Here is a 13375-nt window from a genome sequence, read left to right on the forward strand (position 1 = left end):
CCAAGAACACCAAAGACGGGGAGTTTCGGGCACTTCCCTCACTTCCTGCCCTGCCAGCCACACTGGAGCCAGAACAGAGTTTCAGTATTGAAGCCCGCAAAAGGCAAAAATCGAACAAAAGTGTTAAACCTGGTTTGGGGTGCAGAGTAAAACCCAAGAAAGACTTCCAACAAGAAATGGCGAAAAAAGAAGACCGGGGCCATTTTGAACAATGGTCACCCATGGGTGCTATACTGCAGCTGAGGATTCAGCCTGCAGTAGAAAAGCACAATGGTAGGAAATGTATACCACTGCCACCAGCCATTTAAAGTAGTGAGGTTAACAAAAAATGTTACTTGACTAAGTAGAAAAAGGGGCTACTAAATAAGCCCCCTCGCCAGCCCTCTACATAAGATGAGGTGTGCTGGATCTACAGAGCGAAAAGGTAAGTAAAGTCAATTTCACTTTACTATTCTTGGGAACAGTAGTTCTCACAAGAAAAAAAAAAGTTATGTAAACCTTCAGAGAAATCTAAAAGATTTCTCTCACACTGCACTGAAGGTGTTGTGTCACCATACCAAAAGCAGATGCCTATGGAGTTCGTCAGACTGCAAAAACAAAGGAAACAGATAATCTATATCAGGTCAAAATACATGAGTAAGAAAAAGGGCTTGCTCGCTTCAGTATAAAAATTAAAATGCACTAAAGTCCAGGAAAAGAGCTGGGGTCTCGAAGGTTGAAGGGAATTAGCACAGAATTGAGAATTCTCCCCAACACTAGGGACGCTGATACTGCCCTCGCTGGATTCCCCTGTCGCATCAACAGCCTGCATAGTGTGGACGGGCCAGCACTTGGTTCGGCGGTCTGAGGGTTTTAATGAGGGAAAGCTTGCAGGACTTTTCTGGGTGGTCCCTAGGAAGACAATAGTTGCACACTTAGTGCGTATACTTCCACAGGTATAGCAGGAAGGGCAGTTTGGTGCCAAAAAGGAAAAAGGGGTGGCAGAATAGGCATTCTCTAAATGGATGCAGCTATATGAAACCTCAACCCACTCTCCCTACTGTAAGGGCCGAAGCAGTGAAGGCGGTGTCTGGTCGTTGAGTCAGTCAGGCGTCGACAATGGAGCCATCCCCCAAGCAGTAGATGATGCAGCGACAACAGGCTAACAGACTAGAAAAAGAGGTCTACCAATAAACTTTAGATAATAAAATAAAAAAGGAACTCTAACTTGCGACAGACTACAATGGCGGAAAAAGAAACAATCTGAGGGACCGGCGCGTGAAGGACTATGGGTACAGTACACATCACACTAGGAATAGTATTACTAACACGCCCCATCAACAGCCATTTGAGTTTGAAAATAAATCTTGTAATACTCTGCGACTACTAGATGTCGGACTATGCAGAGCATGTGACCTAAGCAGATCCACAAGCCTCAGAAATATATACATACTTGATTATAACATGCTTAATACCTAGAGGTTTCTAAGCGCAGACCTCACATTTGGCAGACTGGGGTGTCACTGATGTGGAGCTAGGAGAAAAGAATCAAACGGCAAGAACAAAGGTTAAACGATTCGCAGTCATTCATTCATTCACGAACTTGGCACACATACCCGATCAAATGGTATACTGTATTTCTTTAAGATCGATGGAGAAATTAGCGTCATTTTGTGCCGGAGAAATGCATCACAGCCTTGAGAGCTTCCGGGGAAGAAACCTAGACAAGATGAAGAAAGACAACTGCAAGTGAAAATCGAACAATCATGAATACTATACAAACTGCCTTGACTCACTACATGAAGGTCCACAATACCAAAATAAGAAAGCCCTTAATCAACATTACAGCTATTCCGAATGGAGAATGCCCATGTCAACCTTCAGATACCACTGGCTTCCACCCTCCAACTTTACATGCCCTCCTGCCCATAACAAGGTAATCGGGTAACAAAAGAACCACACAAACCCCTTTTGCACTCCCATATCTCACTATCGCAAACATTTGAATAAAGCAACTCACAATCAAAAGCAGAATAGCCAAACTCAACGCTACTGAAATCCTGCCAGTCACAACAAACCCTCCAGCAATTACTCGCACTCCCCGACTCCTACAATGGGCATCATCCACACTATGACGCTCCCATTACAATGGACAACCACATTATTACTCTCCCATTACAAAGCAAAGACAGCAAACATACTTTTTACTGTGCAAATGTGAAATAGGCAAAGCATGGTGATGGGGATTCAGGAAATCATACCACAATTTGTGACCCGCTGCATAAATAACTTGGCTGCAAGGAGGTTAAGCCAAAATAATTATTTTGGTGATTCTCTGGCAACTCTGGAGCACCTCAAATGTGTCCCCCTCCCACCCCTGCTTTTGGTTCCTTAATATTTGGAGGGCAGGAGAGACTTCTACTGAAGTCCCCCTGCCATTACAACAATAACTTATAAGATATAAATGGTACCGGGCCACCCTTAAGGTGACAGTTAAAAGGGGTGCCGCTAAGGCTTCCAAATTTTTGACCTAATGTGACGTTCTCTTCCTAAACGGGTTTTAGGAAGTATGTTGTGGCAGCTTTACATTAGTTTCTGCTTCAACAATGCAAGCCATTTTACTGCATTGATAGCCAATGTACCATTTTGGTAGTTCGAGGTACAAACTTTGTTTTGAGTGCTGCTCTGCCATTTTGCTTTTCAGAGCTTTCCTTGTCTAGGTGACCACAAAGTGGCCTCAAAATGGATGTTTGTGACGCCACAATGGCAGCCTCCATAAGGGCAAGTGGCAGTCCTACTAACCAACTATATCCTGGTTTGGGTTTGATGGCTCTGGCGGCCCAGTCCAGGCCTTCTGAAGTCCATCTCCTCATATCTGATAAGCAGAGTTTCCTCACGAGCACCATTTGTCAGGTTTACTGCCACGCCTGCTGTTTAGAGCCAGTACAGCCAATTGGCTGTGGATCACTACAGGAGTCTAGAAGGTGGTTGACGCTTCAACTACCCACCAGATCTTCAGCTTGGGATGACCAACGGAGCAACCAGCTGCTGTTGCAATCCGGAGACCATTTTCTGCTGAGCCGTCCTTCTTAGACCGCCAATCTGCTGGAACCCCTTTCTACAGATTCCCTCACCTTTTCTAGGTCGTCCTCACCGTAATCATTACAGGCTTGAGTGCAGATTTCGAAGTAGGTTTTTTGTTTCTTTCCTGGGGGCCACCGTTAGTCAAAGAGAACCGAATAATGCAAACCACACCTGTGGGAACGATCAGTTTATTCACTGCTTAGTTTCGTGCTAGTTCTGTACATGCCAGAATTGCCAAGAGAGTACCACCTATCCTTGGGTCCTGGGGTGGAGGATTATTTGATCCGGTGTCTATCTGGTCAAAGGTAGAGCAACGGGGCGGGGGGGGCGATTATTCCTTACAGCAATCCCCATAGACCCATTAGGGGGTCCTCTCGTTGCTTCTTCCCACCTCTGAAACGCTTCTTTGGGCTCTCCGTTAGCCTTCACTGGGGTTGCCTGTTGCGGCATCTGCACTTGTTGGGCCAAACAGACTTACTGCCACTAAAGCGGATGTACCTTAAGCTCCCCTTCCATCCATTCATTCATTCATTCAACGAAATGAAGCTGTGACCTTAACCTGAATTCTCCCAAAAACAGACAGTTGCTTGCCTGCCCATGGAATTTTGGCCTAGACTCCCTATTAGGGAGGAGGCGGCCCGGGGAGGAAAGGGGAGGTTCTGTGAACTCTGGGAAGTTGTAGGTTTTGCACTTAACAGTAATTTTATATCCGTTTTTAAAATCATCCCTTTCAGTTATGGTAAATGTACTAAAAATGTCCTAACTGCACCTAGAGACTACCTTTTTTCATGAACTGTATCAGAAAAATATCTATTGCTTAAATAGATAAATTGACTAGGGTTTACTATAGTTCCATCCTCTGAGGCTTAAGTCTGTTAAATGTGACTTCTGCATTAATACCGTTATACAGCCCTTGGAGGTCTAAATTAATCGTGACCAGTGTTTAAGGCCTTTGGAATTTCTAACCTATTCTGGTTGGGTAAAATCGGACCCCCCCCCCATTTATCCCGACCCTTAACATATGCTTTGGTCGCGGACCGCCAGCTCTAGGGTCCTCCACAAACTAGGGTTGGGTCTATAGGACACTGAACTTAATTGTGGAGCTCAATAGGATGCTTACCCGTTAGGTTGTATAGATCCCTTGTTCTCCTCACCCGTTATTTTACGTTTGGTGCTCCCTTCTGGTAAAAGACCCACCTATAAACATAGGGGTTAGACCAGATCTTAAAAATTAATTATGGTTTTCACAATATGCCATCTTTTTAAAACTGTACATGAATACCCCAAGTACTTAAACCTAAAAGTATTTGTCTGTATATCAGTTTAGAGTTTAGTTCATTTTCTAGAGTGCTGTGTGGCCCAATTGTACCTCTGAGCCTACCTACTACCCTGTCACCAGCAGTCAACTTTTTTCAAAGCACACGCTGCATGCTTCTCCAGAATTGAAAGCATTCCATCTCCAGCCATTCCTTTTGAGAGAGCAAAGAAAAGTGGTTTGCGCCACATTGGCGCAACCCACCACCTACCAAACATTCACCCAGTCTCCCAGATAGTCCACCCACCTAAAATGTTTAGCAGGTTTGTCATGTCTGCAGAATTAACAGCCTCTACAGCAACACCCATGCCATGTTGCATGCTCAGTGGTTCAGGAAATCACATTATATACAAACCTTTCTTTTCACAAATGCTCCAATCATTGGTAATCTCACCTTTTGCGAGACGCTCCAGTCGCTTTCCATGCTCTGGGGGGATGGAGTACCTGAGAGCAAGAGTAGAATTCAAAAGTATCAGCAGTGCAAGAGTGGAGACGTGTAAAAAGGGTTAGTACGAAGGAATGGTCATACTCATTGGGATACAGAGTTAAGTTTTAAGCAAGCACAATAAGGACGAATGTATAAAGCCTTTTTTTTTGTTTAAATGCCTGGGGACGTGTGCATCTTTAACATGTATTATAGGTATTTATATAGCGCCTTTACCCATTTGTATGGCCTCAAAGCAGTTTTTGGAACGTCTTCTTAGTCTAGGTATATTTTAAGAATAAACAGATGCATTTGTGCACATTTGGCCAAGATTAGCAATTGGTTGTTAGGGAGAATTCTCTGTAAAGGCTAATTTCCCAAACCTAGTGAGTCCCCCAGCAGCTTTGCTGGATTTTTGGGGTTTATTTTTTTCTCCTGCTAAGAGTGAGACTCTTTTCCTCCCACTCTTAGACATGATTGGAGGTGTTCCTTTGACTTTGTATGTGTTTTATGGGCTATGGGGTCCTTTACCCCATAGGGCTTCATGTGTTTTTGGTATGTGGGTTACACAGCACCCTCCGTGCCGTAACCCAGGGGTGTCGTAGCGACCCCCCAACATAGACTCCATACCCTGGGACTAACTACTGTCTCCCAGGGCATGTAAAGTCACCATTGGCTTTACTAGTCCCAAATTATGAACAGAAACCAGTACAAACCATCATATTGTGGACGTACTGGTCGGGGCAATTTGATTGCCCCGGGGTCTGTTGTTCGAGGGGGCACTGTCCAGTCCCCCCGACCGAGTTTTGGCTGGTGGCAGTGGATACTACTTTTTATATTCGACCGCAAATATATTCCTATGGGATTTTCCCATTGTTTGAGGCTACCACTTTTTAATATAGCCTCGCGATACCGCCGGTTTATTAAATTAATATAAATTCACCGGTTGGTATTTTTTGCTGAAACTTGGTTCCAAAATGGCGTTTGTGTTCGCTTCTGTGACTCCAACCCAAGTCGAGCCTTTTGTTACACTTTTTGGCGGGCTTCTCCACAGAAGCCTCCAAAAGTGGTGCCACTCTGGGTACCACAGGGGGTGTGGGAGGGGGTTTAGGCACCCTGGACTGAGTTGCCTCGGCAACTCAAGTCGCACTCTTGTGTGATTGGCCCAAGTGGTGAGCCGCCCGGCAGGGCTTGGGGACTGGAACTTCAGAAGTCACCACAGGACCTAAAGAATCCGAGGAGGGAGAAGCCGAGCCGACCTGCAACGACGACACCACTGTTGGAACCCTGCTGAACCGTCTCACCACTTTTCCCGACGACAGAGAAGATCTCCAGCCCGGAGAGTCATCTTCCTTTGACTGGTGGGGATAACCAGTTTGCCCGTCTTTTCGCCTTCCTGGACCGTCTTGTGGCCGCCTTGCCCGTGCCAAGCACCCCGGTAACCGGAATACCACAGTTTACCACTATTGCAAAGAAAAGGGTGGTACCTTGTAACCGGGAAACTGCGGCTGGTTTCTTCCCTGGTAGTGCAACGACCTTCAGCTTTCCTCCACGTCGAGACCTCCTCTTCCTCTGGATGAAACACTGACTTGCACCCGCTGCCAGGAACAACTGCCCCCGCTGGAGCGTTCGTCCCATTTTCAGGTACTGTGTCCAGCCTGGCTTCCCTTGCGACAGATCGTTCGGGGTGACAGTAAATCCTCGATTGTTAACTAACTTTTCCTGACTTGATCTCAATCTTTTATGAACTATCTACAAAGACTCATTGGGCATAACCCCACTGTGTGATCCTGGACACATTTCGCTTGCTCTCTAAGAGTGGGCCTGGCATTTGAACTTCCTTGCTCTCCAGTAGACTTTGCCTAACCTGCCTCACTGTGGTTCTAGGAAAAGTATTCAAATTTGTGTGCTTTCATAACTTTGCCTTTTCCCTCCCTTTTTCTATAACTTAGAGTGTCTTCTTATGTTAAGCGCTCACCTCTGTCTGAAAATAAGTGGAGTTTCTCATTAAGACTTGTCTAATAAGTAATCAGGGTTGTATATATATATATATATATATATATATATATATATATATATATATATATATATATATATATATATATATAATAGTGACTGTTGAAATTACTTGCCTCTTTGTGTGCTAGTGTAATTTACAAGTATCTCTTTAAATAAATAATTATATACTTTTACACCAAGGCTCTGGTCAGTGTTTGCTTGTGCTACTGTATCTATGTACCTATTGTGTATACCCTATATACTGCCTAACTCATCTTGAGACAAGTGAGACTGCTCAGCCACAGCTACCAGGTAAATCTGGATGATACAGACTGCTACCAATTAGGTTTACTGCCAACCACCTGTAGTCCTAAATCTTTTGCAGTGGTCCCCAAGGGAACTACACAGGTTTCTGCCTAACAGTCGTAGGTTAACGCTGTATTCCAAAGGCAGAGGTGTTGAGGCAAGTCTCTTTGTTCGAAGGTTATGTGACCAGCTAGCCCGAACTTGTCATAGTCATAGCCGCATTCTAGAATGAGTGGGTGGAAAGATGCGCCTGCGGCAGGTGTCCAAAGTGCTGCATTATACATACCGTAAAATCGGATGGAGTTTAAATTCGTTGTCCCCGTGTCAGATTCAATGGCACAATGCGCAGGCAATCCCAAAGTCTGCGGCTGATAGATTAGTTGTCCTAGAGCATTTTCGAGGTGGCACAGCAATGCTGGCCAAGGAAAAGCCAGGCGATTCTATGAGCGCAATAGATTAGATGTCCTAGACCATAAATGCAAATTTAGCTACTACGGGTCTTGCATGTTCTACAGACGCTAACCAAGCTAGTCTAATAGCAATATCAAGGATCCCTGCATGTAACTACTGTGCATTCCAATAGCTAACCTTAAGCTGTTTTAAGTGCAATGGAGGTTGCTAACAAATACCTTGGAGCATCATGGGCTAGTGGCAGTGGTTTTAACCTACCTACTTTTGTGCAATTTTTAGTACCTGGCTGTACTTACAGCCGGGTAGTGCACCAAAGGGTCACCATTTGAGCCAAAATGGCAGCTGTATTGTTAGCCCACCCAGACTCCAGCCTGTTGATGAAAAGAACTGGGCGAGGACTCCAAAACTCTGCAGTTATTTGTCTTCGGGTGTGCCTGCCCGGGATCCAGTTTCAACTGGGGGGCTAGCAGTCCCGAAAGGACAGCCACCACCCAGAGTTTGAATTGTGCATGGTGAAGCGGGATGGGGAACTTTTACCCCGTTCTTCCCCTTCTAGAAGATAAATGACAAGGAAGGAGGCCAGGAGATACGCGATCGCCCATACCATTTCAGACCAATTTCCCAGTGCTCAAATGATAGACAAGTATGTCAAGCGGTACCCCCAGCCAGCCCTTAAGGCCAGGTCCGGTACAAATCTACCCGAGAGTGGACGAGGAGCCCTAGGCTGCAACTAAAAAAGACACCTCAATGGACAGTATCAATTAAAGCGCCAAGAAGCCGTGTTGCAGAAGTCGGTAGAGACTCCATGACTTAGAAGCGTTAGACATAATGCACACGTGCCATCCGCACTTGGGACACAAGCACGCAAATACACGAACACAAGCGTACAGTTCTCTAGTTAGAGCACAGATACATATACATACTGTCACTGCTTTTATTATTTTGCCATTACCTAAATGCAGCAATGCAGAAAACGCAAGAGATCCTGAACAGAGCTTGCAGATGCTTATATGAGAATAACTTTCTGGAACTGCAGGAGCACCTACAGGACCTGACAGGACCAAGTGTGACTAACATATGGAGAATATGGAATAGCATGAACATTGTGGAAGCCGCATTATGGTTTAGGAAAATTACAGCAGGACACAGGCCTCTGCGCAAGGATCAAGCTGAGCTGAATTCAGGCTGGACAAGAGCAGAGCGCGAGACAGAACCCGCTGCCAAGGCCACCAGAAATGGATGACATTCCATTCCCTGAACAACAGACCCAGCTGCAGTAATTCCTCACGATTCAGAGCTACACAGCTCCAAATCATGGTCTCGGAACACGTGACCCCGAGCAGACAATGGACAGCAACCAGGGCTGAGAAAGCCGATCTCACGCTACCAGACAGGTGCCTGCAACAAAGTTGCTACAATGTGAGACAAGTGTTGCACTGCAACAACAAGCACTCAAGGCGGTACACACAAGTTAAAATGCAGACAGTCATTCTTGTTACCTTGAAAAGTAACACCAAGAGCTGAGAACCTTTGCGGATCCCAGGTCTGGGTATGTCAGCTCTAGCCAATCACAGTTTAGTATCGTAGAGGTGGGTAGCAACGGGCAAGAACCAATTAAGACCCTCACACTGCAACTTGGTTATAGTGACTTGGGGATGGACCAGGCAAGCCACCTGACTTGGGAGAGCCAGTAGAATAACAAATAGGCAACCAGATAGGTGATTAGGCTCCCGACGGCCAATCCAGTGGTCCAATGGGTTTTCTGGAGAAGGGCGCAGGTTGTAGCGTCACTGATGTCATTAGGGTACAAACTGGCATGCGAGCCAGGAGAAGTGGAGACGTCCACGGATTTCTTCTGACCTTGTAGCTTTGATTTGTAATAAACTGAACTTGCTGTTGACAGAGTCCTACGTTTGTCCTGTGGAAGGTGTTGGGCCTTCTGAGAGTCTGCAAACTCCTAGTGGCCCTCTGGCATACCTGGGAGTTTGTCCCAACAAGTTGGTAGCATAGATATGGTTGAATGCGCCAGCCCAGCACTAGGTCGATTCCTCAGCCACCGAACCTTTGAGGCTGCAACCCTTGCATATTTCAGGAAGACGGGAAAACCTGTGCCCATTTACAGGTCGTCAGGCGCCCCTTGTGAATTATCCTGGCCGAAGTCAGCGAGTTGTCCAGGCAGGGAGGAGAATGGCTTAACGGGGAGCCAGCATCCGAGTAGCGCTAGCACACCACGGAACGTAAGTAGTGACCCAGTCCAACAGCAATTGTGGGTGTGAGGGAGAGTAGAATATTGTGGATTATTGTTTAGTATTGTCGAGTAGTGTTAGAGAGTAGGGACAGGAGCGGAGGTTGAAGTCCCTTTTCTAGGTTTAGGGCACATTCGGTCTTGGGTAAAAGGTTCTGGTGAATAACCTCGACTATTGAGGGCTTGATGACAAAAGTTATGCAAGACATGCATTGCTTACTGTTAAGCAAAGTTTGCATGCAGTACCCTCTGGGACCACTAACCACAACTAGGACTAGAGGTGTAAGCAGAACCAACCTTTGGTATACGTCTGTACCACAGTTTTTTTGGAGCGAGCTGAGCAGCCAGGCTTATCTCAAGAGGGAATGTGAGCTTGTAAGGGTGTTACAAAGTCTACGACGACAAGTATTCAGATGGACACTATACTCAAGGTTTCTTGGTAAAAACACTTAATTTATTACACAATCATTTATAAAGCATTCACTAAATAGGGCAACCAATATCACACAGAAATGATACAATACTGATTACTAAGCAGTTGAGCTTCCTTAATGTAGGAGCAAAAGAGCATAAGTTAATTAAACGAATATTACAGTTACTTTAAAACAGTGCAAATAGGGGGCGGCGTGGTCTGGAGCGCCAGAGATGAGGTAGCTCCTTTGATGGCCTCCGCGGCTAAGCCCCAATTCTGCCCGTTTCCAGCCGGGTTTGTGTTACGAGATGGCGAGCCCTCAGCTGCTGAGGTCCCGGGCGTTTTGAGTGCATAACGCTCTCGCCAACGGTGAAAACGCGATGGGGAGCTCGGACGCCCACACCCATACTACCGCCCAAAATGGCAGCCGCATCTCCGCGACTCCTCCCAAGTTGGCGGCTGGGACTCATCAGCCCTGAGCCGCATCTGATAGTGGGGCCCCACGTATGAGGCCTGCACCACCCGACATCCTGTAGCGGGACGCTCCCACGCCCCCCCCCCACCCCCCTGGGTCTGATCCTTGAGCTCCGGCGACTTCCTGCCAGTTGCTACACCACCAGCGGCTGCGGCCCCGTGGGCCTTGGACTGATCTCGGAGCTGGAGGCTTACCCACCGCCTGCCTCCAGCGGCGGCCCCGCTGGTGCCCCTGTTATTTCTGCGGGACCCTTGCTACATCGGCACCCTCTTCGATTTCTGGGGTGCTCCTGCCCACCTTCTGCCTGCTGCTCCCTGCTTCCCTCGAATACCATCGAAGGCCCTCCAGCTACAGCGTGACCCCCGGCTCGTGCGAGGGCCACGCCCATCGCCCAGGTGAGATTGGCGGCCCCTCAGCATACCTGCTACCAACCTCTCCCGGGGTCGCTCTGGGGCCCACTGCAACACCCCCCCCCCTGGGAGCCTACTATTCCTCCCAGACCCCACTGGGTCAGAGGACCCTCAAGCCCACTAGCCCTGACCCCATACGGAGCGTGCCACCCCCTTTGACTTCCAGGGGCGCCCCTGCCCACGTCTCCTTGCCATCTTCCTGGGCGGCCGCTCATCTTACTGGACTGCCCAACCACAAGGAACTGCCACTTCATGAGACTCCGAAAGCTCAACCTGTCCGCTCCACCGCTGGGACGCCCGGGCCCTACCCATCCCATACATCTATTTGGCCGCCTTCTTTTGCTTTCTGTGGAACGGAGACACGAGACTCACCCTCGGGCGACGTCCCCTCGCCTTGGAGCCATGACCAAAGCACTAAAGCTCTCAAAATCGACCAACATATCTACCATGCTGCAAGCCTCGGAGAAGGGTAAGACAGCAGACCCCCCCCAAAAACTTACTCCCCAGAAGCCGGCCGACGGCGGGGGGACACTTGCGACCAAGGAGGACCTCCAAGCCTTCATGAGCGATATTAAATCGGAATTTAGAGCCTGCATGACGGAACTCACCGCCAAACTGGAACAGACGGAAAAAAGTTGCCGGCATAGAACAGAGGGTCGGGGAGGTCAAGGGCCTAACTACGGACCACTCCACCTCACTAACGGAAATTCAACGCGGCATCCAGTCGCTGGTGGCGAGAACTGAAATCCTTGAACATAAGCAGGAGGACTTTGAAAACCGCTCTCGCCGCAACAACCTGCGCCTCCGCGGGGTGCCCGCTTCAATCCCTGATCAAGAGCTCCCTGAATATGTCAGCACCTTCTTTCAGTCTCTCCTGCCAGACTGAGGAGACCCAACTCCTGCTGGATCGGACCCACAGGCTGCGCCCTCGCCGGAGTATCGACACAGATCCCCACCCCCCCCGATGTGATCACCACGGTCCACTTCTACACCACCAAGGAGGCCATTGCAGCTATTGGCCGCTCAAAGGACGAACTCTCATTCCAGGGAATCCCGATACAGATTTTCCAGGACCTCTCCCCGCTGACTCTTCAGAAGTGCAGGATGCTCCGGCCTTTATCGCTTTTTCTCCGGGATCAGCAGATCCGTTATCGATGGCTTTTCCCCACGGCTCTACAGTTCTTTTACAAGAGCACCCCGCGCACCATCAGCCACCTGGACGATGCAGCGTCAATTCTTTGTCCGGACTCCCCTGGGTCTTCGGACCCCTCCGCTCTGAGTCAGACAAGCCCGGCTTTAGATGCCACTCCCTAAAGCCGAAACGAATCCCATGGTCCAGGGTGCAGAGGAACCGCAAACCTAAATAAAGCACTATAATGCCTGCACCATACACACTGTACTGGAAACGCCTGAAGCCTTTACATCTAGCCGCGGACCCCATGCGGTCCATAACCCCCTCCAAGGTGGATGCCATCTCTTGACCCTTGGAGACACCTTCAACCATGTTGGCGCTGTCAGATGACAGCCTTGGCGCTCAGGGGCCATGTCGATAGTTCTAAATCGACCCCCCTGGCTGCAATTTGGACCCCCCGTTGGGGGTCATTTGTGAATGTGAATTCCTCCCATTGGAGGCCAGTTAGACCAGTTAAAAAACCCTCAACCACAGGAGACCCCGAAACGACTACGCTCTCACGTCCATGGCTGACCTGACTCCCCCACGACACCCCTCCCTCCAGCAAGTGGATCTTCCAGACCAATCTTCGCATCTGAAACTCAAGTTCACCACCTTGAACGTTAGGGGGTTGAACTCCTCCCCCCCCCCCCCCCCCCCCGGAAGAGGAAATCTATTCTACAGAGGCTACAGGACAAAGGGACCTCGATTTTGATTCCGGTGGACTTTCCTCGCTTACAAAGCAGATTCTTTCCGCAACAATTCCTCGCCTCTAATGGAACCAAGAAGGGAGGCACCACCATTCTATTTACGAAAGACCCGACGCCCCATATCCTCGACTCAGGTCGATGCCACGAGGGTCGCTTCATTGCAATCAAATGCACTGTACATGGCCAGCTCTATACCCTCATCTCGGTGTACGCTCCGAACGAATACCAGGAGGGCTTCTACCAGGACCTAGAGGACACTCCTCCCTTTCATGGAGGGGCATGTCGTCATGGGAGGAGACTTTAACGAGGCCCCGGACCCTCAAGGACAGGTCCCACCCCCCCCCCCCAACACCCAGAGCCCTGAAGTTGGCCACTGGCCTGCTCCATCTATTTCACACGCTGAACATTGTAGACTCTTGGAGGGTACTGTGCCCG

At 48.5% G+C, this 13375-nt stretch overlaps 1 protein-coding gene across 3 annotated transcripts in view; it reads right to left on the reverse strand.

Annotated features, from left to right (window-relative positions):
- The window catches only part of LOC138573535 (lysine-specific demethylase 4B-like), a 2173569-nt gene that overhangs the window by 2050342 nt on the left and 109852 nt on the right, over positions 1-13375 (reverse strand). For all 3 annotated transcript variants that reach the window (XM_069649346.1, XM_069649347.1, XM_069649348.1), the window contains exons 6-7: positions 4773-4822; positions 1596-1699 (exon numbers count right to left, since the gene is read on the reverse strand). In XM_069649346.1, coding sequence (XP_069505447.1) covers positions 1596-1699; positions 4773-4822 — 154 coding nt within the window. The remainder of the gene's footprint in view (positions 1-1595; positions 1700-4772; positions 4823-13375) is intronic.

The sequence above is a fragment of the Ambystoma mexicanum genome, chromosome 1p (genome assembly GCF_040938575.1).
Source record: "Ambystoma mexicanum isolate Mex_15411 chromosome 1p, UKY_AmexF1_1, whole genome shotgun sequence".
Lineage (NCBI taxonomy): Eukaryota > Metazoa > Chordata > Amphibia > Caudata > Ambystomatidae > Ambystoma > Ambystoma mexicanum.